Source organism: Strix uralensis, chromosome 8 (genome assembly GCF_047716275.1).
Source record: "Strix uralensis isolate ZFMK-TIS-50842 chromosome 8, bStrUra1, whole genome shotgun sequence".
NCBI lineage: Eukaryota > Metazoa > Chordata > Aves > Strigiformes > Strigidae > Strix > Strix uralensis.
Genome location: NC_133979.1, coordinates 16,355,147 through 16,382,415, shown reverse-complemented (window position 1 = coordinate 16,382,415; position 27,269 = coordinate 16,355,147). Strand labels below are relative to the sequence as shown.

Genomic DNA, 27,269 nt, shown 5'->3' with positions numbered 1-27,269 from the left:
CTATGTTGTGGACACAGTGTATGGACTATGAACACAGCAAAACAGGAATATTAGTGGGACAGCCAAATCTTCAGACTGGAGTTTATATTAGCAACTCAAGAAAAAAAATATAACTGAGGTATAACCCTATAAATATATTTAGGAACATATTAAATACAGATACACTTTTGAAATCTGAACCCAAGAGTGTATCAGGATTTTGCAGATTAGCTTTGTCTTCATAGCAAGTCCATGCAAACTTCAGGTCCTAAGCCTGAGACTGGAAGTATTGAAAATTAACAGCCACGTTTGTTGTAGTGTGAAAATATAGGTGTAATAACATCTTCCTTCAAATATTTTCTTCTCTTTTCTCTCAAATTTTTTTCCTAATTGTCTCCATTTTTCCTTTGGCAGCTATAAAACATTGTAACCAACCACAAATAGCTATAAAGATGGAAGAGGGAAGCTGTAAACAGACCATTTTTGCTCTTAATTTATTTTGCTTATTCATATTTTGGACATGTTTATTTGCTTATAAGATTGCTGTACATGAATAAAAGCACTAGAAATACTCCCAAGCTATCGGTTACAAATGATTTAAAGCTCATTTCTTCTCTAAAGATTAATCATGTAAAAATGAAGCCTTTCTGTCCACAGATCAACTCATCTCCCTGTCTGTATCTAATTATGTCAGCTCTTTAAGAGATCCAGCCCAAACTGAGCAGAAATGCTGTGATTGATGTCAACAGTGCCTGGAACGTGGGGCAATTTTGAAGCATTTTGGGGTGCTTTTCACTTGCTAGCTGTCCAGCCCTGACAGCCTAGCTAACGAGACCAGTTCCTCCTGTCCCATGTCTGGCATCACTCACAAGTTGCCCTGGGGACGCCTGTGCACAGTTGCTCACAGCGATGTGCTTTGGTGTAGCCTTGTGCAGCAGCGTCCCAGCCCGGCGCTGATGGTGAGAGGAGCCAGGGAGAGAGCGGAGCGTGGCCCAGCACACACAGGGCCTGCTGGTCCATCACCCAGAGAAAAACAGCCATAATTTACCTGCAAACCACCTGCTTTCATAGCTAATGAGGTGAAGGGCTAACACATCTGGCAACTCACAGGGCCATTTTTCAGAGTGAAAATATAATTTAAGGGAGATATTTCCTACACTTTCTGTGTAATGAGGGGCTGTACTCTTTGGGAGGAATGGTTCGTTATATCAATGTGGAAGCATCGGTGCAACTGTTGTAGTGGATTATCAAATGCCTGAAGGCTTTGTAGATATGTTCATTCTGTGTACAGATGAACCCACCACTTCTCCAAGCTTGCTCAGCAGCGCGGTTTAAGTCTCCAATGCACGTCCACTGATCTTCGTATTTCCTTGAAACAGCCCATTTGGAATGATCGTTAATGGAATAGAAGGTGAAATTCAATGGCATCCCTATTAGGTCTATGTTGTAGACGTGGTAGTCGAGAGAGCAATTTGAAGGAAGTTTTTGGCCGGAATGCTGCCAGGATTCAGCCAACAAATCGGTTTTCAGTTCCTGGGCCATCCAGGCCACGTAGATATCTGTGGAATAACACAGGTTGTGCGAAATTAGTCCTTCATGTTCCTTCATTTAAGAGGTGACTGAAAAGCATCACCTAAACTGGGCTCATTTCATTCAAATGCAGAAAGTGAGCCAGAGAGACTTTTGCCCCCTCTCCTTATTTTGACTTTCGTTTCAGAAGCTAATTTCTGCTTCTACTCCTTCTCCTAGAAAACCTGTTACAAACAATCAGCAGGAAAAAAAAAAGAAAGGAAAAAAATTTCAAGCCTTCTTCATAATAAAAAAAAGCAGATGAGTCAAAGCCCATTTTTGTTCTTTGTTGTTAATGTTGAATAACAGAAAATAAATTTTCTGAAATTCACATTGTTGAACACCTTAAGGCATCTGAAGGACCAGACAGCTTTTCACTTTGTGGGGCTGAGAGAATATTATGATGGGACACCATTCCTTGCCCTCTGTTACCTTTATTTCTGAAGCTGAACTTCTTTTTTCCCCTCAGAGAAAATACTAATTTCCAAAGAATATATTAATTGCTTATTTCTTGCTTGAGAATGTGTGATAGAGCAACAGCTACTCTTACCATCTATGAACAAGTGTGACTTTGCAAAGTGGAGAAATGTTTCCCCGTGAGCTGACTGGAGCTTGGAGAGGTGGTGCAAGGGGACTGAGGGCAGCCTGGACCCTGCACAGAGCTTCTGCAGATTTGGGAGGTCAGCTTGGAAGATGTTAGGGATGGAACAGCTGTAGATTCCTGGATTATTACTCAGCATCTGTTGGTCTAAGAAAAACCCAAAGAAATGAACACATGCAGTATTAAAATGGGTTAAAGTGAAGCAATCAAGAGAGCAAAGTTCTGCCTTGGAAAGGACACTTAAATCCCTCTTAGTCTTCACAGCCTATCTCCTGGAGGAGTTCAGTGTCAAAGTATCTTATTTTAGCAACCAAAAAACGTGTTTAGTTGCTTTGTATTCTGACTGGCCCTGTGGCACGTAGACTGGCTGGGAGAGTATGCTTAGGTTTTTCTATTTACACCTCATTATTCCTAGCAGAACTGTTAAGCAGCGGTCTTGGTCCACTGCCACTTCCACCCATGTTCATCTTCAAGCCTCTAAGCAGTCACACAGCGCTCAGACAGCATGTGTAAATCCAAGCCTGTCCATATTTACAGGAGTAGTTTCCAGTCAGTTACAGTTGCCAAACCAAATGCAAACAGGAGAGATGCCAAAGGGTCTAGTTTGGTTCTAGGGAGAACAGAGCTTGACTTTCAGTGTCTGGATTGAATTTGCAGAAGAAATTTACTTTTCTGTACAGTGCACAGCTTAACTGTAGAATTCCTTGCGATGGATATCATAAAGAGCAAGGGAACAAATGGGCTCATTAGATGAGTTCATGGAAGACCAGTCCATCAGGAACTTTCCAGTCTTTCCGGCTCAGGAAATCCCCTGAACCACAGATTACCAGAAACTGGGAGGATGGACCAGGAAAAGCATTAGTGTAAGTGTCTCATTTTCTTGTCCTCTTTTCCTAAACACATGCATAGATGTGCTTCCACAAACAGGAACCTGGTTTAGATAGCTCTGGGGTATGGCTAGGCTGGCCATTTGCTCAGTTTATGTGTTTTGTTAATATCATTTGAGGTTTGTAACTGAGAAAAGAGTGAAAAACAGTGTGAAAAGCGTTAAGAAGCATGACTTCTTGTCATACTTAAGAAGTATGACTTCTTGTAACGCCTTTTGATAGTCCCTTTCAGGATCCCAGTACCAGATATCACTCTCAGATTGTTCTGAATCTTACAGGTATGGATTTGAGTTTTTTCTAATTTTAGTATTGGTATTTTTTGTAACAAAAAGTACCTGGGTAAATTCTGGGTGATATTTCCTCCATACTTCATATTTCTGATGAGTCAAGGCTACTACTCAGACTCAAGCAGTGGTTGCCCTACATTTTTAGAACTGCAGATGATTGCAGCTGAACAAGCTATTACTGTTAAAAAAGATTAATCATCCTACTTCATCCTTCCAAAGCATTTTGTATGCATGGACTGAGTCTACTCTCGAACTGCACTTGTGACTATTATTATCCCTAGTCCCCACAGGGAGATGGAGACAGAGTAGAAGAGTGAATTTCCCACATTCACACAGGAAATCATTGGATAAGCATAACTGAGGCCAAGAATGCTGTTTCCAAGCCCCACTTGGTTTCTGAATTTGACAATGAAGGACAAGAACAAGCAATTTTTGAGGTGAAGCCTCAAGGAAAGCAGTCAGAGAGGTGCGGTGGGGCAAAGGCTTTCTTAGGGAGAAAATTCTCATACCTATTTCTGTGAACTGGTCATATTTGAAGGTTATACAGATGGCTGTCTGTCCATAGGACTCCCCAGTAGCTGGATACCCATAACCATCCTCAGGAATGGGAGGGAACAGGGGCACACTGTGAATCACCCAGAAGCCTTGTGATTTGTCCAAGAGCAGAAAACCTGTCAAAAAAAAAAAAAAAAAAGTTATTGCAAATGAATTAAGGAGGAAGAAGCCCTGAGATGATAAAGCTGTGTCCTACTTTGGATTTGCTGCTGCAGACACCACACTTCAGTGTGTTAATGTCTACAGTAAACTGGCTCTAGAATAGTTCAATGGATTATAAGAGACACTAACATTCTATTAAAATTGCATTAATTCTCTCCTGCATAGCCTAACTCAAACTGTCACCATGTTTCTTTTGAAAAAAAAAATTTCAAAATTTTTCTCTTTCTCTGCTCAAATTTTGTCTTTAAAAAGCCTGATGATTTAGTGGCTGTGACCCTCTCTCCACTACTCATTTTCCTTCCCTTCATATGTTCTCTGCGTAAGTGGAAACAGATTCCGTCAATGCTGTGTTTTCTTCCCCAGACCAAATTCTCCTCGGCAGGGAAGCAGCAGAGAGACAGGCTGTGCCTCCCTCTGCAGCAGGGTGCTCCAGGGAGGAGCACAGCTCCAAGCTGTCCCCATGGCTGCAGCCTGAAAACACAGCCCTGCAAAATGTGGTCATCCCAGAGTCAGGCTGGGCAAACCCCATCTGCTTCCTCAGTGGAACATGTACACCTCCACTGAACTTTACACTTATTTAAAGTCTTGCTTTACTTCTGCTGCATGCTTTAGCACTTCCATGATCTTGGCAGCAGCTTCTTGCCCCAGAGAGAGAGAGTTTGGAGGGGTTTAGAGTGCCTTTCACTTCGCGTTTTGTACTGCTGTTGCTATTAGGCTCAGGACAATGTGGTCTGCACTCGCTGAAAGGAGATATATAAATTTTAACTCTTGAAAACAAAGGGCCCATAAGCCCTAAGAGTTCTTCAACATAGCACAGGCATAGCAAAACCAAAACAGACGCTGCAGCATATATAACTATACAACAAACCACGCATGATGCAAATCATTCTCCAGTTTTGCTTTAGGCAGGAATTTTAGATATGCAGATAGACAGACAAGTAGATGCTATCCACAACTTTAGAAAGGAGAAAATAATAACTTGGGACTCTCCTTGTACCTTTGGTATGTCCTCTCTTCCACCCATTGGAGTCTGGTTCAGGGACCTCATCATTGTATATCGCATATGCAATGCTGTTCTTCTGCAGGAAAACACACATTTCTGAAACATGACATTCAGTAAAAGGAAAGCATTCAAGCGAGCTTCTGCTGGGAACAGAAAAAAGAATTCAGGACTTTTCTGTGTGAACATCATGAGCCTAATCCTTCCCCCAATTCAGCTGGCACAGTCTCCACAGAAGTTACAGTAGAATAAACCTGAAGACTCAGCATTAGGGTCCCAGTTAATATAAAGTGGAAGTTCTCTCAATCATTGCAGTAGCCCTTCCTCAAGAGGTTGAATATACTCACTAAGACAATTTACATGGGTTTATTGGGCACTCACTTGCAAAGAAGTCCCCCCCCCTCTTTTTTTTGTGCCTCTCTGATTTAGCAACCAGACCAGGTGAAAATGTTTGCTGAGGAAAATAGACGTGACAAGCGTTCTTATGAAGGACAAGCAAAAGGTTTGCATATAGCCACACCTTATTCTCTCTGAATAGAGAACTTCAAAGGAGTTGGGACATGCTTCCCCTCCTGATGTACTTTGAATTTGTAAGCAGTTTATTACAATTACAGTGAGACCTGGAACAGGACAATTGACCAGAATAGGACAGTTGAACAGATTGACAATATTTGACTGACTGTGGGAATCTCTTCCACATCGAAATTAATGACACCTTACCACCACTAACCCACAGCAAAAATGCAAAGACACACCCAGACTCCCGAGAATACTATGTAGATGGTAACAAAATAACTATAGGCAGATCTTGTGGTATTTTCTAATCACTTCACACAAATACAAATGAGGTGTCTGATTGTGGGGGGAAAAAAAGGCCTAACAAGCAGCATATCACTGCTGAAACAGTCACAGTGATTTCAGGGAGAAGAGCAAAACCCAGATTTGATTTGAGACAGAGCATGAAACACATGCACATGGGAGGACTTAGGACAAGTGTCTGTAATAGTCACCACTGGCCCTGGTCTGAGTTCACAGCCAGTTCACAGCTTCAGACGTTGCTCAACATGAATTGCAGAGAAAAAACCAAAGGAACTATGTGCCAATGCTCATTTTTCTGATGGGCAATGCTTTAAGTGTGTGATAGGCTTGACTAGAAAATGGAAGTTCAAGGGTAATTTCTAATTGTAGCCAAAACTGCAAATAAACTGCCCAGCTGTCGAGACACTCCCCTTGATGTGTTTTAGTAGATCTAGTTGGTCAGGTCTGGCCATACCTCTAAGTGCTTTTTTTGGCTGGTTTCATTTCATTTGCATGTAATATCAAGTAAGTGTACTAATAAAATGATAATTAAATGTCACTTGCCTCAGATTCATACATCTCGTACAGCTGCTTCAGTGTTTGTCCCAGAGCACCCTGTGTCATGTTGACGAGGTATTTACCGAGCTGCCACTGTGGAGCCAGGGTGTCCATGTACATGTATTCCAGCCCCAGCAAGGGAATCTCTCCTTTGGCATGTTTTGGCAACTTGTAAAGAGCAAACCTGTGACAGTGAAGAAGACTTGTTTTTTACAGCCATCCTGTTTGAATGTGTAAGGATTGAGGATTTAAGAGCAGGGTGAATCCGGGGATGCCCATGCTGCTATGCTGGAGGGGGACCAGTGCCACCAGCCTGTGGTGTGGACATCTCCCAGCCTGGAGGAGGTGACCCAGTGCAGGAACCAGCAGCACTTTGGCAGCGCAGTACCTGCTGCAGACAAATTTGTTCTGCTTCTTAGCAAGCAAGGGAGGATGGTTTGACCTGTTGCTGTGACAGATTGCTGTTGGTACCCCAAAAGAATTTGAGGTGGCCCTGATTTGGAGTCCTGTTTAGCCACCAAATCCCTATTGCTCCTGATTCTGGTAGAGAACCTCAGGTCCCAAACTCAGTCTGATATTCTCATGATCAACCTGGACACCTCTTACCAATACATTCTTACATTATACAAATATAACTTTATATGAAATAGATAAAATTATAAAAATGATAATGTTATATTTATACATATTAAACCCACAAAATAAGTATAAAGCCATGTGACAATGTTGTTCCAATCCTACTTTTGATAACAGACTCACACTCTGCTGAAGTGTTGCAGACTGGATATTTGCAAACCATTAGCCAGAGAGACAAATCTTTTCAAAATTGTAGAGTACTCAATATTGTCAGTAAATGGCTCATTTCACATTAATGTCCCTGATGAAGTAAACAGGTTTTCCCAGTGCACAAGTCCATGGGATTAATTGCAATATAATTAATTGAGCCACTTTCTTTGAGTGCTGTACTTGAATAATTTGTTATTTATGTCAATAGTAAGTAAGAACTGAGCAGCATTATCTTCAATCCTATACTATTTACCAAAAATGCAGCCTGACTGTTCTTAACCCTTCAAATATATCAGGAGGAGCAAGCCTCGCCCTGTTGATTTACAATCTCAAGTTGGGCAAAACCAGCATCTCTGAAAGCAGGTAAGAAGTGGCAGAAAAGCATTTTGCTAGAGGAACATTTAATCCATGGGAAACGTACATGTACAGGCAGAAGAGAAACACACCACTGGTGATCCTGGTAATCCACCTGCATTGCCACAGACTGAGTGATGTTCCTTAAATATCTCAGGAGAAATTGTTGCTGATGACAGATCATGGAGAAGAGAAGAAAGTGATCTATATAGCAAGGCTGGGGAGAGCTGTCCATGCACGAGGCATCACAACAATCCCTTTATATGAAATGAAGATTTGGAAAGGAGAGGAATAGCAGTCGTTACAGTAGTACGAGCTGATCCAGGAATTAGCATACAAAGCCTTTCCTATCTGCTTTGAAATGTAGTGGAAGATTTATGCTCTCGGGGTGTTTACAGCCTTGCATCTGACAAATCCGCGTTAGCAGGTATGCTTACGGGAATGGCCGTAGTTGAGCTATCAGTAAATTGCTTGCCAATTCCCAGTGGATACATGTTTTGGCCCTTTCCAGAAAGTCAGTTGAGTGTATTAGCAATTAAAGTTGTATAAAAGTCTTCACTGCTATTTGTGCACAGGAAGTTTCTCAAGAGCTTAGGTATTGTGGGAGCAAAGTGAAAGTTACTTTCCTGAGAACCAAGGAAAAGCAAATCTGCTTACACCCAGTTAGTGTTGTCACATTGTTTGCTTGTGACTGAACACTAACTTACTACAAATAATCACATCTTTACTTCTTAATCACATATTTACTTCTTCCACCACCACCCCCAAAAAAACCCCAAACAATGTACATCCATGGCTTCAGTCCTTGACTCAACACTTCTCAGAGAGCAGAGTTTTGGCTTTTATTTGCATGAAAAGCTTCTCACAGAATACAGTGAGTTTGGATGAATAAAGGAAAGACTCTGTGCCCTCCTTAGAGAGCTGATCCTAAGGCCATTTGCTCTGGTGGTCCCTGTGCAAGGTGCAGTGAAGATGGTGGGATGAGCTCCTGCATGGAATGAAAACACAGCAGAGACTTTTGCCAGCCCAGGCGCTGTGCATGGGTAGGAACCGCAGGCACAGCTGGGGAGCGCAGTGGGATCAGGTCAGATAAGGCAAGTGATTCCTCCGGTTTAGTAGCAACTGAAAGGGTGCCTGAATACTGAGTAGTTATGGAATATTGCAGGATGAAAACACTGAATAGTAGGAACTCACATAAAGCTCTTGCTAACTGAATACAAAACCTGCAGTGCTGTGTTTGTTTGAAAGGGCATTTAAGAGGAAGCTTTGGTTAAGAGGAAGCTTTTCTCAGCAGTTTCAGTTCTGCTTCTCCTATCAGCTTCATAGCAACTAAATCCAGAATCAGGCAGAAGTTGACTATTTCTTGTCAATAAACTAGGATGACCCCTGAAGATAGGCAAGTTTCTCTTTCATTTGTGATGATCTTCAAGGTCTTTCCCAAGATTCTGTGATTCTGTGATCATGGCATATTGGAAAGGAAATCTCCCCTGTCCTTCCTGCTAAATTTGTCAGAAGGGAACATGGTTTTCCCTGTGCAGACCCCCAAGTTCCCATCTGGAACAGATCCCTTGTTGCTGGTGTTCACACAGAGGCACAGGTGAATTACTCCTAGCCACAGCTTTCACAGAATTTCTCAGAGAATTTGCATACAAAAATCGTGTTCATTTAAGAAATGGATGGTAAATGTTTTTTTGTTTTGTTTTGTTTGTTTGTGTTTTGGTCTGGTTTTTTGTTTAGCTTTAGCACAGACAGACTCATTCTGCAAGGAATAATTGCAGTTTGTGGAGAAATAAGATTTCTTGTACCTTTAAGTTGTTGGGTAGCTACACCCACTGAGAGTCTGATTCCTGAAAAAAATCACATTATCCAGAAGGGCCTTGGCAAGGGCGATAGGTCACAGAGATGGACCAGACCCTCATACGTTTGATGCTGTGCCTATACAGAGCAAAGCCAGATTTATGGTCCTGCTTGAGTAGCCTGCCTGCAGTGTGAGGAACTCCTGCTTTCCCTGCAGCTAGCTCTGTGTGCAAGGGAAGGGATGTGCAAGAATAGCATCTACTTCTTTATCACTTGTATCCAAAGTAATCATTGTTCCATGAGAAAGACACTTTTCTTTTGAAATTGGTTGATATTTATCTTTGGGAGGCTTCCGTGCTCTTTTTTAAGAGCTCTTGTTTCACTTTTTAAGCGTGGGCTGGATATTATGTAATTATACTCTACATCTTTCATCTTCAAAGCACGTTAATCTGCTGGCAGCAGGATGGTACCAGCTCTAACGTGCCGGCAGCTCCGGCGGTGGGGAACGACCTCTGCTCCTCAGTCACAAGGCGCAGACGGCGCTTTCTCACACTGCCACCCCACACCGCGCCTCTCCCGCATCCCTCCTGGGGCGGCCCAGCCTCCGCTCCCCCTCAGCGACGGCAGCAAGGGGACAAGTCCCACCACGCTGCTGTTGGGGTACGAGCGACGAGGCTAAGGGCGAGATACGGCTATTTTCCCTCAGCCAGACAAGCCACGTGCTGGAGCCCTGGCCCGGGCCAGGCGCCCCTGGGGCTGCCACCGGCGAGCGCAGCCTTGGCACCCGAACACAGGTTACACTCCCTTTGATGATGAGACATGAACGCTGTGTAAAACGGTGATTATTTTGCAGTTAGTCACAATGCAGTAGGGTGGTTGGTTCAGTGAAAGGAAGTCACATTTCAGTAACTTATCATAGGTTTTTCAAATGCAAAATTCAGCTACTACTCACAAGCAAACAGGAGTAAAACAGTGATTGCTATGCATTACTTCTCAGTGATCCACCTCCTTCATGCGGTTTAATCTCAAGTGTTATTTACTCACCCAGAGTTTCTCCTCTGCGTGGTATTTACTTACCAATCGACTGTCTCCCCGTCTTCATTCCTGCAGGAGATCTCAGCTGCCCACAGGGGTGCAGAGGAGAGAAGCAATAGTAAAGCAGGGTGACACCGTGGAGATCCCGCGGGCATTTTGGTTTCTCAGCTGCACAAGGCAAGCACTGAGTAGGCTCTAAAAGGAGAAGTTGTGTGCGTTAACTGTCAGCTCCTGCCGTACGGTGCAGTAAGCACACCCTGGGCGGCTGCCCGGGACAGCAGAGCCAGCTCGGGTGGTCAGGCTCCCACTGCAGGGACGGCTGTCGGCAGCGGGGCCTGGGCTCCCGGGACCCGCTGGAAACCGCTCACGATTTCTTTGGGCAACAAAAGGGCAAAATGACAGTTGTCAAGTTATGGTTTTGAGAAAACTTACCCTTGTATTTTAGGAGGTAGAATTTTGACTGTTTAGAATAGTCAAGGTATTCTGCTTTAAAAAAAAAAAAAAAAAAAAAAAAAAAAAAAAAAAAAGCTGTAGATACCGAAACCTTTTTTGTTTTCAGTGCTGCATGACTGAAGTATGAATTTTTTACAACTATATGAAACCTCAGTGTTCAGACAAGCAAAACAAAATCATTTCCATCTCACTACCTCTCCAAACAGCCCTGGCAGCAGGCACATTCCTGCAAAGAGGGTTTCTGGTGCAGCGCTGAGCCCTGCCCAGTTCTGGCTCTGGCAGTGGGGCCTTCACTTGTCTGTGGGGATTGAGCCTGCAGGGACTGACAGTCAGAGAAAATGCTCTGATCTCTGAGCCACAGTAATTTACTTACAATTAGTTAATTTTTTTTTAAATTATCTTTTAAGTGCATTAGCATTTCTCTTAGGAACAAATGTGTGAATCGAGCAATTTTACATCTGATAGTCTTTTAGCAACTCACACATAAAAAGCTTCAATTTGTATTTTGGTGTGTAAAATATTCTTTCTCCCTCCTCATTATGCTTACATTAAAAGGTGCTGATTTACATTAAAAGATGTTGATACCAAGTATGGGATATTTCAGCCTCAGGGAAAATCTTGTGCAATAAGCTTTGGATATAGCATAACAGAAATCTTCACAACCTTCACAGAATTTTGTCTCCTTTCTAGTATAGCCTTTCCAACACTGTAATATTTAGATGTGTAAATTAGGTGTGTTTGACAGAAGCAGGATAAAACTGAATAAGGCTGAATAAGGCTTAGCACAAACAAAACCAACGATCCCAGAAAGCCAGGATTTTGGAGGTGTGGATCGAGACCTGAATTTTGCTGCTCAGACTCATTTCTGATCCCTTTGGTGGGAGATCAGAGCCATAACACGGTTATGAGGAACTGCTTTCAACGAGCCCAGCTCGGTCTGTCTTTTCTTCTTTCTCTCAGGAATTGCAATGTGCACAGAGCGGGTAATAAAACACACAACATGCCAAGAATGTGTCAGCTGTTCCCATTTTCTGTTTGGGACTTCTGCCTGCTTACAAAGCAACCTTCCTGTCCCTCATGGAAGAATTGCTTTGATACTCACTGCTTCCACTCAGCCTTGCGCCCCTGGGTGCGTGACAGGGGCCAGCCCTGGGGAGATGGAGTACCTGCTGGGCTCTGCCTGCTAATGGGGGGCTCTGCCTGCTAACGGGGGGCTCTGCCATGCAGGATGCTGACCATGTTTTGACAGCTTCTGCGTGAAAACAGAGAGGGCTCAGTGCATTGCACACGTGGTGCCTGACAGCAGTCATGAGAGCTGGGAGCTAGAGGAGTAGGAGGTGGTGAAAGTCCTTGGTGCCAGCGAAAATCGGGAGTTGTATCTGGAGAGGTGCAGCCCAGCCCAGCAGAGCCAGCCCCAGTGGAGTGACAGCGGAGGGTGCGGGTGTGAATGCTGCCTGCCCTCTGCACGGCTGTACCTGCAGTGACTGAATGCACTGGGACACTGGGTTCAGAAAGAGGTGATGGAGGGGAGATTCAGTGAAGGTCTATAGTCAGGGCTAATCCAAAGATGATGAACCAGAGAGACTAGTTCACTGTTACTCGTGTTATATGATCTGCCCCCCATAAAATTTTAAAATTCTATCACACCTGCTACTAATGTAATAGCTTCCTAAAGTGTTTTTTCTTCCTGCCAGGACTTTGCAATGTATAATGGAAATATTTTCATTATTGCAGGTAACCACTGAAATAAAGGCCATAAACATTGTCTATGTTTCATTGACTGAGCACACTCAGGCTTCCACTGGGTTCCTTTACAATTGTCATGTATTTTCTCTGCAGATCAAGGATGTAGAAGTCCTCAACTGTGAATATGGGAAGAACACAATTAAGTTCCTTCGCCTTCACAGAGAAGGGAAGAAGCACTTTGTTAAAGAAGTGGAAGTGTGCACGCATCTCCGGCTGACTTCTGCTCATGAGTACCTGGATGGAAACAACTCCCTTGTGATACCTACAGACACCATAAAGAATATTGTCCTTGTGTTGGCCAAAAAAAATGGGGTATTTTTTAACTAGCCTTGCTGTTTCTTATGACTTCATTTGGAAGTGTTTGTTATACTAGCTTTTTATTTTCAAAATGCATCAAAATAATCTCTCCCCCATTGTCATGTCAGATCAGCACTAGTCACCTTCAGTGATTCGGGAAAGAATTTTTTTCTCCTCCAGTGCTTATCCTGTGGACTCCTTAGTTTTCCAAAGCCTTTTCTTTGTTGATTTGTCATATAAGATCCATCTTTTTTTTAATTTAATAGCACATAATAATGCATTATTCCTATATAGCATTTTTAAACAGGTCTCAAAGTATGTGAGACTCCTTTTAATTGTTAACTGTGCTCTTACGTCCCTCAATTGCATCTATCATCATGACAATCTGTAGCATAAATTGTCTCAGTAATGAAATCCCATCTTTAGTCTGTAAAGCTCAATCAGAATATCACTATGATTATTTCAGCATTATATCCTCAAAGTGTAAGGCTTCTGTAGCAGTTTCACTCAGTCGAAGAACTGCAGCTCACTATACCACAGAATGGGGGATTTTTGACGTGACTGTAGCTATTTGCAGTGTATGCTGCAAGCTGATCAAATGACTAGGCACAGTGCAGAAAATCAGAAATGACAGAAATCTGTATTTCTAACATTGATCCTTCCCAAATATTTACAACAGTCAGAACAATCTATTTTTGTACATGAGGTAATTGCTTCTTTCTAATAATACTGTTTGTTGTCTTAGATCCCGACTTTAGAACAATTTGCTATAGATATCTGCAAACACTTCATGACAACATTTTGCCAAGTGGCGTACGTCAAAACCTATGTTCAAGAAGTACCATGGCAACGTCTACATGAGGTATCTAAAATACTAACGCATTCAGTTTGTTTATGCTGGAGCCATTTATCACTCTCTTAGTTCCCGTTTTCAAGTTAAGATAGTATTTACTGCACCTTTACTTACATGTCTGCTCTAAATTGCAGAATGGCGTTCCCCACATCCACTCATTCATATGCGTTCCTGATGGGATCCGCTTTTGTGAAGCTGAGCAGTGCCGAAATGGTGAGAAAAGAATTTGCAACTTTCCCTACTTCTCTGTAAATATTTCCGCCGATGAGAGATGAAGATGGCTTTAGACACAGCTAAAGGTGTTACAGGGCTTACAGCACAGCCAAACCACTCCAGAGGTCTGAAACAAAGAATACTTTTATAGTCTTAATTTTGCAGCCCTTGATCTCTGAGACATGGCTGAAGAACTACTGTAGCTCTCATTTGTATGTATATCCTAAACATACAACAGCACATCCAGCAAAACTGCTATATATTGTCACAGGATTTAGCAGCCTTCTGAGAATGGTCTGATTACTTTTCCAGATGATACTATATTCTGCAGTCTCAGTATTATCATTACCCTATAGAAATGCATCATGAAACCACACTGCTGTAGGCCGATTGCCTAGTTTGTGGTTATTTTCAAAACCATGTCAACATGCCTTGGTTTTATTTCTAAGAAAGATGCAATTTCGTTGCTGCAAGCCAGGCTGGCTTGAACATCATGAGCCCTCAGGTCTATGTGCAAACAATTTTTCACATGAAAATACTTCAGAGTGTTCTTACTATTTTTGCATGCCACGCATAAACAAAGCACCATTTGGCTTCACTAAGAGTTTTGTGAACTTAAAAGACATAGGCTTTCAAGCTCAACTGTTGGTCCATAAATTGGCATTCCAAAGGGAGAACAAAAATTATCTCTTGTTGCTATGACTCACAGGAAGAGTGTAAATTCAATCTCACTGTGTTGGTGTTTCATTTAATCCATCTCTCAGACTACTGAGAACTGAGTTGAGACCATCATTTAACACAGTGGGTTCAGTGGTTTTAGACATTAGTTCAGTATCTATCTATTACTGCCCTAATGTAACTTAGAACTATTTCCCATCCTACCCTCTCTCCCTATTTCTCTAATGTGCCAGGGTTAGGAGCAGTGACAAGACAAGTTTCACTTGCAGACAGGACAAAAGTTCTGAAAGGTGTGCATTTGAGCATTGGTCCTGTCTTCCTACTGAAAGAAAAGAGAGAGCCCGTACAAGTCTCCAGTGCCTCTTGACCTAATCTTTTTTAATGTTCCTAGTAATGTTAACTACTGCTGTATTTTTAGCAGCTTCAATAGTATTGACTTTGGTTTCTGGAAAATGTAAAGAAAGAAACCTGAATTAAAAAAAAAAAAAAAAAAAAAGAAGAAGAATTTATGCTTTCTTGAAAAGCTGCTGCTATTAATGTACAGATTGAATTAAATTTTTCATCACCTTGAAAATTCAGCATGAAATTCTGCAATTTCAGGTTCTACACAAACAAAAAGTCTTTAAAGCTTACTGAAGAAACTGCCTTTCCTTCTTAATCTTCCCTTCATGTAGCTTTTTAGCTGTTTCTTTAGGATTCCCTGCCTAGGTGAACAATAACCAAAGACAAGATTTTCAAATCCCTTTTATTTTTCTTATAAGAGAACCTTCTCTATCTTTAGCATCCTCCTATGCACCTATCAGCCAGACACGGAAATTTATTTCTCAGTTAATCTTAGCTTTTAACACTTTTCTCATAATTAAAAGAAACTTTAATAGAATTATTTTTTGCCGTTGTATTGGCTGATAAAAGGCTCAGAGTTTTCTGGAAACTGAAAACATCATAAGTAACTTAACAGTGTCAACATTTGACAGCTGAAGACAGCACAAGCACAAAACATACTGAAAGCACAGCACGGCTGCTCACCTCAAAATCTTTGCCTAGGCATTATATTCTTCAGTGCGAGTTTCAGGTCGATTGCCGCACAGCCAGCCACTCAGCCAGCCTTTCGGTAAATCATTCATTGCAAGGAGCTCTTTCAAACAAGGCTATGTATTTGAATACGAGATAAATATATCTCCAGGTTCACTAATAGTATCTGCACTACATTAATACCTGTGTATTACAATCTTATACCCAAGCAATGAACTCATCAAGATCTGAACAAACCCTAAAATATCCTGTCCAAGGACAGTCTCTTCTTTAGATTTTTTTTAAAGCTTTAGTAAATAACAGGGGGATGTAGCCAAAATTATAGATACACCTCCTTGGACTCATTCAAAAACAATGATGAATGTAAACAAGAGAAGAATTAGGTTAAATGCAGTTTTGATCATTTCCAGTGACAGAGCAGATTAAAAAATCAAACCTCTAAACAAATACGTGATTTAGAAATATCCATCATAATGGAATTATTTCCAGTATAAATTCCTGCAAAGACACAGTTTAGAGACAAAGTCTGTTAGTTTTCCCAGTCCGAGGCAGGATTACTCTGCGCCAGACATATTCAAGGATTAATTTTGAACTACATACTGTGAGCACCAAGAGCAGCACAGAAACAGCAGCTTGGGCTTCAGCCACTGTCTATCCATACAGGCTCTGAATAAGCCTGCGTGCCATAAAGTTTCTCTTTTCTGAATCTGCTTTTTTGGCAGCTCTGGTCAGTGAAATTTTCAGTTATCAGTTTGGTGTGCTCTAGATGACTGACTGCTTGAAATTGTTTAGCTGCCATCCTAAGTGTTTGTCAGAAAACAAAGTTCAGGATACAACTGGTCTTTAGAAGATGATAATCCACCCATGCAGCAGTGACCTACAACAGCACATTTTATAAATAGTGCCTCAGAGCAAAACTGCTGTCAGTTTGAACCTGTGGGTGGCATCTGTATCAGTGCCAGTTCCTGCTAATTAGCTGAACTGCAGGGATTTGCATTGGCTCCTTGCCCTCTAGTTCTTACAGATGCAAAACTCCCGACAGGAAGGGTATGTAAAGTGAATTTCTGACTGAGGCTCCAAGTCTCTCTACAGAGAGCTGCTACACTGTCTGTGTTGTTAGAAATGGCTCACCACACCTCTCCTGTACACTGCAGCACTAGTAGCCTATTCATTTCCCTTTAGAGCAATTAGTCTCTGAACTGACATCAATGAGAGCCAACCCAATGCATGTCCCAGCTCCAAGGACGTGAGATAAAGGGTGTCCTCAGCTCTCCTTGAGTGCAGGTCACTCGATAGGATTCTCTGTTTTCTAGATTGAGCTCTGAGTTCAGTAGTTTCTTGTCTTGTTTCTTACCTTTCTGCTAACATCAGTGCACAGAATATAATTTTTAAAAGTAGTTAGGTTTGCAACAGAAGCACATGAGTGAGTCCTGGAGAGACTGCTTCATGGCTCTGAAGCTATCGCTGCAAGTACGCACCCAGAGGTTTCTTTCTCTCTGCATGAAAATGAGCTCATATTTCTCGTATTTTTGGATCACAGGTCCTTTGGTTGTTTTTGCTGGAATTAAAGATCTGAAACTTATGAAGACCACACAGTCTGGATTTGAAGGCTTCTTTAAGAATGAACACACCACTCTTCCTGAAAGGCATGACAGGATTTTATGTGGAGAGCTGTTCTGCAAATGGTCATATGGCGAATGCAAGGATTTTGACTTTGACTGCATATGGTATACATCAAATCGAGTAATATTTATTACCTAATCTATGATCCCAAAGTCCCTCTATACAACACAGCAGGTGTAAGGGCAAGATCTACAGTTGCTGTGCCCCAGCCGCTCTCACAGATCTCAGCAGTGGCGCTAAGCACTTGTTAGGAGGGGTGAGAGGGGGTACTGCTTGGGGGGTACTTCTCTCTCTGATGGTGCATCAGTGGGCAGTATTTAAATGGACAGTTCAGTGTTCAGCACAGAACACTTTAGGAGAACAAACTAACAATTAATTTGTTAAGCACTTTTAGCAAAACACCTATTTGTGAATTATAGAGCTGGGGGGTGGAATTTGGAGGTGACAGGGCAAAGAAATTGCTCTTCCATAAAATCCCATGTGCTATGTATTTGTCAGAAAAGACAGAGAAAATACGAAAAAAACCCACTCTACAGTGAAACATTACGGATCTAGACAGAGACAGCTGATACAAGGTTTTGTAAGAATCTGTGTTGCCTCTAGGAACAAAATCCGTGAATGTATCCTTGAAGCCTTTTCTGGGCCACCCGACTGTGGGGAATATTCACCCTCTTACCAGAAAACTGTCAACAGTATCCAGATGCTCGTCCTTTCCAAAGTGTCACAGGTATCTTCTTTCCTCCTGCTGATGTTTTACTTAAACAATAGTGAATGTTAACTGGACCACTGAGAAGACCAAAATGAGCCTATTTCCTCTGGCAGTCCCAAGTAAGACTGGAAACTGGTGGCACAGCTAGATGGTCTGAAAAAATATGAACACGCTGAGAAGTTCATATGCTGCTCCCCAGCTGTGAACACAATGGGGGAGAATATCACTCAGTGCTTGGCAGGACATGAGTGAAAGTGAAAGGGGTGATACAACGTTGTCTACACATTCAATAGATTGTATTTGATCAACTGTACATATGGGGGTGGGGGATTCTGTTGCTTTTCTTTTCAGTGAGTGAAAAGATTGCCAGGCTGTTGGCTGAAAAGGTGCCCTACTTCATTGTCTCATTCGTTTTCATGGTTTCAGGTACAGGTCATAGAAACTGTGTTGAACAACACTTTTTATAATGTCGTAGACATGAAGAATCTAGGCTTGACCAATGACAAAGAAGTAAGTAAATGCTCCAAACACAACTTACCTGGACTCTTTAGAAACACCCAGCCTTAAAGCATAGCAGCAATTCTGCATAGAACAGAGTTAAAAGGAGGAAACTCTCCCCCAGCCCCAGTGAAAGCTCCACCTTACCTCTGAAAGAGATTTACACTGATTACAGAAGAAGGATAACTGCCTTCTTGTGTTACTGACAAAAGCTAAAGGAGCACAGTGGAATGCTGTGGAGATCAAAGGGATATGTAACCGAGACTACCTCTGAAAAAATCATTCCTGTTTTCTCCACTGAATTTGACTTTTAGTTATAATGTCAACTTGTGCAGTTTTAAGCAAACAAAATTCATTATGTCATCCTTTCACATAGCCAGGTCATGTGAAAAGCTAGCCCATTATGGCTCTTCTTTCTGCTCCATTGGCAGCACCACTGAGGCCAGGGAGCAACCTTGGTGCAGTGGGGGTTACAAGTAGGTTAGCTGGGCCAAAGGCTAACTCCAGGTGACAGAAGACAAGGCCAGGTTGGACGGGGCTTTGAGCAACCTGGTCTAGTGGAAGGTGTCCCTGCCCATGGCAGGGGGGTTGGAACTGGGTGATCTTTAAGGTCCCTTCCAACCCAAACCATTCTGTGATTCTATGAAGACCAGCACTTTAAGGGAGCAGTGAAAGGATGTTTCCATAGCCATTAGGAGCCAAAGCAGATTGATCCAACAGTGGACAACGTATAAGCCTGGGATCAGGCAGAGAGTGAGAGATGGAGGGGATGAGATATATTTGCTCCTCCCTCCACAGCTGCTCTAGTTGACAGCCAGGTCCCACTGAAAGTCTGTTATCCTCATGCAGCAGAGAGAAACTGGGTTATTCCATTTTGCATCAATGGTCTATAGTCTGTTGATGCTCTAGTCTCCCTCCCTAAGTCATGATTCTGCTGCCACCCTATCCTACCCTTGCCCTCTTTCAGGTGGACATTACAAGTCCACTTTCACTTGAGATAACAGCAACATCTACCACTGATGTTCATAAGAGAAGGAAAGGGCCTGGGCATGATTTTATGAGGAGATGAATAGCTGCAGTTTCTGCTGTGATGATGCTGGCACATCCTTGTCTCGGAAATGACCTCTGTGTTTGTGCTCATCCCCCTCAGGTTCTGGTTCCAGTGGAAACTCCCTATGGCTCCTGTGCTTGCACGCTTGGCAGGAAGAAGTTCTTAGAAGCACAGAGCCATGTGCTAAAAGATGACAGGCAAAGTCACTTTGGACTGGCAGCTGCTCAGGGAAACTAAATCTGTTGGCTACACTCACATCTTCCTGATAAACTTAACAGTATGGCTTTCCTATCAACGTACACTCCTCATTGGCCTCTTCCATTGCTGACTACTTTTTCCTCTATGAACTCCTGAGGTTGGGATTTCTGAAGGACCCTCAGGAATTCAGAAATCAAAGTCTGTCCCTGAATCTCAGTGTGATTTGCAGATTGAAATCCCCTATGCTCTTTTGAAAATCCCAGCTGGAAACATTATAGTCAATTAATTTTTAAACCAGCTATTCCCAGACCTTTTAATGAAACAATTAATTCGGTAGTGTCTGTAACATGTTTTTGACATGTAAAATCAGCAACTCTGTATATTCTATTTACTGATGTTCCTTCAGTAAAATGAATATACAGGCATGAGACCAGATGTTTCATTGATGTAACCGGTCATGACCCCTTGATGCCACACTGCTCTACAGAGCTGATGTTCTGACCCAGTAACTGAATAGGGAATCAATCAGACACTGATTTCCTTGTGAAGGAAATGAAAAAAAATTTTAAAAAGTCTCTATCTCCTTTGCAGTCTGAATAGTTACAGCTGTTGACTAATTTCTCTGCATGTATTCTGACTGCACAACTGCTCCTACTACTCATCAGACTATAAAGTTACTGTACAATTACTTTTATATTAATCACTGAGGTGTTTGAAGTTTTGGGCTATCTCTGTAAGTATAATTAAATAGTTTTCTTTAGTCTAATAATCTCATCATGACTTCTGAGAAGGCAGAAGTCAACCTAAGTAACCCTATTACTTTTGGGGGGGGTAGGGAGAAAGCTAGACAAGACAGACAATGCATATCTTTCTTTAGTTACCCTGGGTGATAGCTTTGAACATAGAGATAAAACTATACAGCCAAAACTCTCATCTCACAAACTGATGCCCCCTCCCTGGCAGTGTTCAAGGCCAGGTTGGACGGGGCTTTGAGCAACCTGCCCTAGTGGAAGGTGTCCCTGTCCATGGCAGGGGGGTTGGAACTAGGTGATCTTTAAGGTCCCTTCCAACCCAAACCAGTCTGTGATTCTATGATTCTGTGATTTGCAGCAGAAATCCTGGTCAACTCTGACAGCTTCTAGCCACTGCTCTCATTTCTCCGAGCATCATTTTCACAGACTCCATGTGACAGAGTGCAAATCCAATGGAAAGTGCCCAAAGGTACTTCTGAAAACTGCAATTCAGTTGCCTTTGTGCCTTCTCAATTGGCAGACCTGCAGCGTTCCTCTGGGTACAATCTTTAAATTCATAGGCACTGCAAACAAGGAACATGTCCTGCACCGTGTGACATTTTGAGGTGCTTTGCAAGACAGGAACTTGCCTTGGTGAGCAGGACATAACAGATGTGAAGAGAAGACACTGTTCACAAGCCTGAGATATCTCCTGAAAAACAACAGGACAAATGACACCACAGAGTGAAGCTGTCCCAGATACGCTGTCCTCTGGTCACTAGCCAATTCTGAAAGTTTTATTTACAACATTTTAGCTTTTGCCAGGGACATTCTTTCTTACCTTGTTAGATTGTGTTGTACTGTACCTGTGGGCTCACATCTTACTATTTCTGCTATTTTTAGGTGCTTGTAATTTATTAAGGTATCTTTTAAGGGCAAATAAAGAGCAACATCAAAAAACAAACTAGTATTTGACTATTTATCAAATAACAAACAATTTACTACTTATACATAAATGCAAACATTGTAAGTAAGAGAAATGTTTTAGTTCAGCCAATTTTACCTCAAAAAAGTGACCAGTCTTGTTCCAAATGACAGTTCACTACCAATAGATGGAAAAATAGATGAAAAAGGATCTTACTGAACATTTCAGCATTTACCTCTTTCTAAACAAGGCAGATCTTCACAACCCACTTCCTTTCTACCTTATGAGAAATTTATTGCATTAGGCAGAAGGTTTCCTTTGTTACTATTTGTGCTTCATTTGTGGGCTTGTACGGTAGTAGTGGACTAACCTTCATGGCAGAATGAGGACACAAAGCAGCAAGAAGTTTTTTATTTAGACTTTCCTGTGGCAACAAGCACACATGTCACTCATGCAATGTGATTTCTATAAGCCTCCACAGACATGCAGACATTCAGCAAGTCTTTAAAGGCATCTCAGCACAGCTCCATCCAGCACTGCAAACCTGAGTCACTTATGTGGGCAGATTGATTCTAAAGAAAGTACTTTGGCAATCGGAAGAAGCCCAAATTTTCTATATGGCAGTTAGATTCAGATAACAATGGCATAACTCATTCTTGAAAATGGGACTTAGCCAGACTTACTTGGGCCTGAAACCTGATCAAATTCCCATTGGCTTCATTAGATTCAGTCTCCACAATGGACTAGCATTATTTTAATTGAGATTTTTTTTTCAGTTCCTGTCCTGAGGAGCTATTCAAGTTGCTTACTGTGTTTTATTCAGAGGCAGCTGTGATGCTTTGCTGATGAAATCACACTTGATGAAAATGAGCAGCAGCTAGCAGATCAAAAAATTCCCATTTAAAATACATCTTCTTGCTGATAACATGAACCTTGCTGGTCCTGGGCTATATTCCAGTAGTTTAGAGGGTCTGGAGCCTTCTACCAAGAAAGAGCGTATTTCAAGTACACAAAAATCTTATTATCATTTTAGCATCCAATTCTTTCACATCCTGTTTCTGTTCAATTCTGATAGCTGCCCAGGACAGTTGAACCACAATCCTCCTCAGCTGCTGATCACACTCCACACGCAACCAATGCCACATAGATAAAATGCACTAGCTAAATTCATTAGCCAATATCTAAAACTGAGATGAAATGTCACCATCAGGGTCAGTACAAGTGATCTGTCTTCACTGGCTGTATTATTCTATATATATTCAGGCTACCTGCTTTCCAACACACATTTAAACCTCTTGGTTTTTAACTATTACAGCTACTTTTTTTTTCTTCTTTAAAGTTCTCTTTTTCTTTTTTTTTAATCTTGTTTTTATCAGGAGTACAGGATTCTGCTTCTAAGCTGAACTGAGCTGACTTAAAGTGACCAAAAAACCCCTTTCTGGCTAGAAATCTCAATATAAATACTTTTTAAGTTAGAATCCCCCTATTTGTGTACATACAACAGCCAACCATCTTCTTCCTGGAAAGGGCACAGCTGTATCTAGAAAGAAAACCCATCAAATGTTCTCCAGTTATAAGATCAAAAATGTCAGCTCACATCTCAGCTATAATTAGGATATAAACTGTTTTCTGATTCTGAGATTGAACCTTACTATTCATAGCAGGCTGAGAAAGAAATGACACACACATATACCTGGGGGTATGCACACACACCTGGTCCCATAAGTATACATATATGTATACTTAATATGTATACATAAAAAATACATAAGGGGCATTTACTATATCAGCTGGTGTATGACTGATCTATGGCAATCAAATAAGAAACAACATGAGCTGGGGTTAGTTGTTACATAGTTTTATTACCGATTTGCAAAGTTTCAGCTTTGAAGCCTGCCATGTTGTTTTCAAGATCCATCCCAAATTACACACCAGGACAGCAATTCACCTCTGCCAGGCTCACAAAAAAACAAGCAGTGGAAAGAACAAGGAAAGGGGCACATACCCTACTGCTGCCTGCCAGAGAGAGCTGGAGGAGTCCTTCACCAACCTGGGGGGCAGAAGCCAAGGTAATCATTCAGTCCTGTTAGCTGACCATAGCAGGTCGTGTATCCCTGCACGTAAATGCTTGCCTGCGTGGACAGACATTTGTAGCCCAGGCCCTGATAGATGGAGGTGCAAGAGGGGACCCAGCCTGGAATGGGAACATAAGGTAACAGAGGCAAGAGAGACTAGAAAATAAGCAGGGAAGATGGGGGGAGAGGGAAGAGGAAGGAGAGAGAAATACAGTGATAGTAAAAAATATAAGACAAATCAAAGAAGGGAGACAACAGAAAATTAAAAAAAAAAAAAGCAGTGAGGACAAGTATCTTTCCTATCTGACTACTTCAGAGCTGAAAACAAAGACCCAAACCAAACAACACTGGAGGGTCTCAAAACTAGAAAAATAAGGGGGTAGAGAAACCTTTGATGCAGCGGGAAACATAACCGCAGAAACCAGAGGGGGCAGAAGCCCCCCTCAGTACTCATTAAAATCTACAGCTGAATGCAAAAGACGAGAGCTCAAGTTTTAATGCCCTTGTACTCCTGCAATGTTTCCAAGTCTTCTAGATTACACATATTTCCAGGTAGAAAAGCGCAGGCAAACTGGCTTGTGGTATTTATACAGAAGGGAGGAGGGAGTAGAAGAGTATCCTTGTGAAACAGGGTTGCTACACCCAAGGCACACACCCACTTCCACACTTCTCCCTACGGTTTGGTCCCCAGCTGGGAAACAAACTCTGCTCCAAGTTCCTCACTCTTCACTTCCTTCCTTCTGATGCAATCCACCAGCCCGTGACAAAGCAATGTTACTCTTGAATCAGAGGTGGGTGCAAATGGCGAGACTTCCCTCCCTTTTTTGATACAATTTATCAGCTACAAAGTCAGGGGCATCCTCAACGTAGCAAGTACTGCCGAGTGCTTATAGAGGGGCAGCTGGATTATAGCAATCATCTGAAAGGGGGAAAATAACATCTTGAGATGAGTGCAAGCCTGCCCGTGCCAAAACATTTGTTGTTGCCTTATCAGCAGATCAGCTGATGATACAGCAGTTATAACTGCTGGCTGTTCCTTTAACAATGATGCTCACGAGTGCAGCATATAAATAAAACAGTGGTCTCCAGTACTCACCAGCAGCTTGCTGCAGCAATGAAACTCTCACATGGAGACCAAGGGCCACTTACAGTCTTCATGGTGCTCCTCCTGGGCTCTCCAGGTGTCTGAGGTTACAGCAGCATTCCCCAAATTTACAGTGTCTACCAGCTAATGTTATTCTGGGAGTAAATGGAATACACATCTGGGATCCAAAGGAACATCACTAAATCAAACAATTCCCTAATTACAGGGGCTAAGCAAAAAAGAATTTAATGACCATGTTGCATTATCATATTACAAAGAACACAGCCTTTCCCACCAGGAATGAAAGCTACTTATTAAATCAGTCTGCCCATTATTCCAATGGAGCCCGCCCTCGCAGGCTGCCAGGGGGCTAATGACAGCCACTGTCCTCTGCAGCTCTCCTGGAGGAAGCTGCTGTCAAAACTGAGCAACGCAGAGGCCAAGGTGTATGGAGGCCTTTGGTGTGATGGAATGGGACGTTGATGGGCTCTCCTGGCTGACATCCCCAAGCACCAAGTCCTCTCATTCTGTTAGATGAAGCAGAAGCCAATCCATTGCCTGTGTAAATTGTCCCTGAGGTGAAGGTGAGAGTAGAGCAGACCCTTCCCTCTATCACTCCATTTGTCCTGCTGCCTACTGAGCCACTGACAGTTACACTGTTCACATGCATATTTACAGTCAATTAATTTCCCACATGTCTTCTGGGCTAAAACCATTCCTAGAAGGGAAGGAACTGCTGTTTTGACTTGGAAGTAAAGAACTAGAAAGGAGACAAAGTGAGATAATGTTTTTCTGGTCCTGCTCAGACTCAGCCTTCAAATTTTAGACAATATTGCCATTAAAAAAAAAAAAAAAGAGAAATAAATTTGTAGCTTCCCCCAGACTCACAGAAAGTAAGAGCCTCTGCTTTTCAAATAACTGTGATTGTAACTTAAGTGTGACAGTGGAAAGAGGAGTGTTGAAGATAACAGACCAATTAAACGCTGATTTTTAAAAAGAGGAAGAGGTAAAGGACTTAGAATTTGAACATGTTGAAAAAAGCCTAGAAAAGATAGAAGACTTAATTTAGCAAGTAATCACGGACAGCAAGGGCTGAACGTGACATTTTGTCTGGGCCATTTCTAGCCAGGAGTGATGCATGAGTGGCTACTCCCTTTGCTACAGCTGCCGAGTCTTTTCTATAATTATAAGAGCAAAGAATTTTCTACAAATTGATACAGAGCAGCCCATTAGAGCAAACTGTTTTAAAGGGAACAATAACAGACAGGGATGGGAGATATCACCAAGCAGACAGAACAATTTTCACTGGGTTGAGAAAGCGACCTTTGTGGACAGGCACAGCCACAGCCTGCATAATTGGCTGATAGTTGCCTTATATGTGCTTTGTGTGTGGTACTTGGCACTATATTTGGATGCAAAGAGAACATGCTATGCATTGTGTATCTATAGCTTGAGAGGAGAGCAAACATCAGAGCTGATGAACAATACCAATATATATTTCACAACCATTACACCAAAAAAAGGCATGCTGTAATGCTTTCAAACCATTTTTGAAAGTTCTGTGAAAGATTCTGATAGATGTGCTGTATTATGAAAAGGGTAAGAGGATGGACAGGGAATAGGAGGACCTTGGCTGCAGCACATCTCTCCATTCTTGTGCTGACCAGCAGCAGGGCAGGGGAGCTGACTGCTGCTTTGGTCCTTAAAGATGCCCCTAGGAGAAGGAGGCCACTCCATAAATTGCTGGTTCAGTGTGAAAGCAAGGAGACCTGCAGCACTGAGACCACTGTCACTCCCATACCCAGCTGAGTAGTCAGATACCTGGCAGCTTAACCACAGCCCAAAGCCCAGGGAGGGCTTTTAAGGAAGAGGGACTCTCCTAGCTGCGGGCATGTTATAAAAGAGATTCCTGCATAGCTCTGCAAATCTCAGAACTGCAGTGTTGACATGGTATCCAGTAATGCCCATCAGTCGCTTCCTCATCTCAACAGCAGCTGTGTTTTCTGCAAGAGGAGTGGTAGCTAAAAATAATCTGGCTTTGACTTCCTCTTTCAAACCCTTCAGTCTCTTTTAAAAAGATTTTTTGCTCCCAGAAACAGCAAGGAGAATGTAACAGACAAAACCAGAACAGTCACCTGCACAAAGAGAACAGCAGCATTAGAAAGCTCAGAGAACAGTAGGTAACTACAATAAAGATCAGGGACAGTAAAAAAAACCTGTTACAGTTCTGAGCAGCATCCTTCAAATTCCCTTTCACACTTGCAGTGAGATTTCTGTTAGGCCTCTATTTGTATGAGCCAGTTAGCGATGCTGATCAAAAGGGGAATACAACTTGGATGTTTCTGAATTCAATTCATTTGCTCATTAAAACATATTAAAAGAAAGAACAGTGCTCAGTAATCACTGTGCACTCATGGCTGCACAGTGGAGATTTTTACTCCCTCATGGAATAAATACGTTTTACTTTTAATTGTGTCACCCATAGATCTACAAAATGTGTCAGTCCCACACCAAACATGCAAATGGAGAAAAACAGAATATTCAATTCATCCTTCAGTAACATAGCACTATGTATTCTCCTCCAACAACGATTCTACAAATACAGGGCTGGTAGGCATCTCCAGACTGCAACATGCAGCTGCTTCACATAATCCTTTTCATAAACCTACCTAATTCTATATTAAATATTTAGGAGTTTCATGTATAATTTTTCAATTGCAGCCTGTAATTAGTCT

General features: G+C 42.1%; 2 protein-coding genes across 2 annotated transcripts; one reads left to right on the top strand and one right to left on the bottom strand.

Moving 5' to 3' along the window:
* Positions 1–457: 457 nt before the first annotated feature.
* On the bottom strand, positions 458–14,055 carry DNASE2B (deoxyribonuclease 2 beta). The gene is made up of 7 exons (XM_074876392.1): positions 13,832–14,055; positions 10,411–10,563; positions 6,403–6,580; positions 5,038–5,119; positions 3,833–3,994; positions 2,099–2,296; positions 458–1,538 (listed from the first exon to the last, which is right to left on the bottom strand). The coding sequence occupies exons 2-7, from the start codon at positions 10,521–10,523 to the stop codon at positions 1,183–1,185; spliced, it is 1,089 nt and encodes a 362-aa protein (XP_074732493.1). The 5' UTR covers positions 10,524–10,563; positions 13,832–14,055; the 3' UTR covers positions 458–1,182.
* Positions 11,790–19,758, top strand: LOC141946848 (uricase-like). The gene is made up of 8 exons (XM_074877235.1): positions 11,790–11,804; positions 12,556–12,879; positions 13,610–13,726; positions 13,852–13,930; positions 17,181–17,367; positions 17,867–17,990; positions 18,399–18,482; positions 19,621–19,758. Exons 1-8 carry the CDS (start codon positions 11,790–11,792, stop codon positions 19,756–19,758), a joined length of 1,068 nt encoding a protein of 355 aa, XP_074733336.1.
* Positions 19,759–27,269: the final 7,511 nt, after the last annotated feature.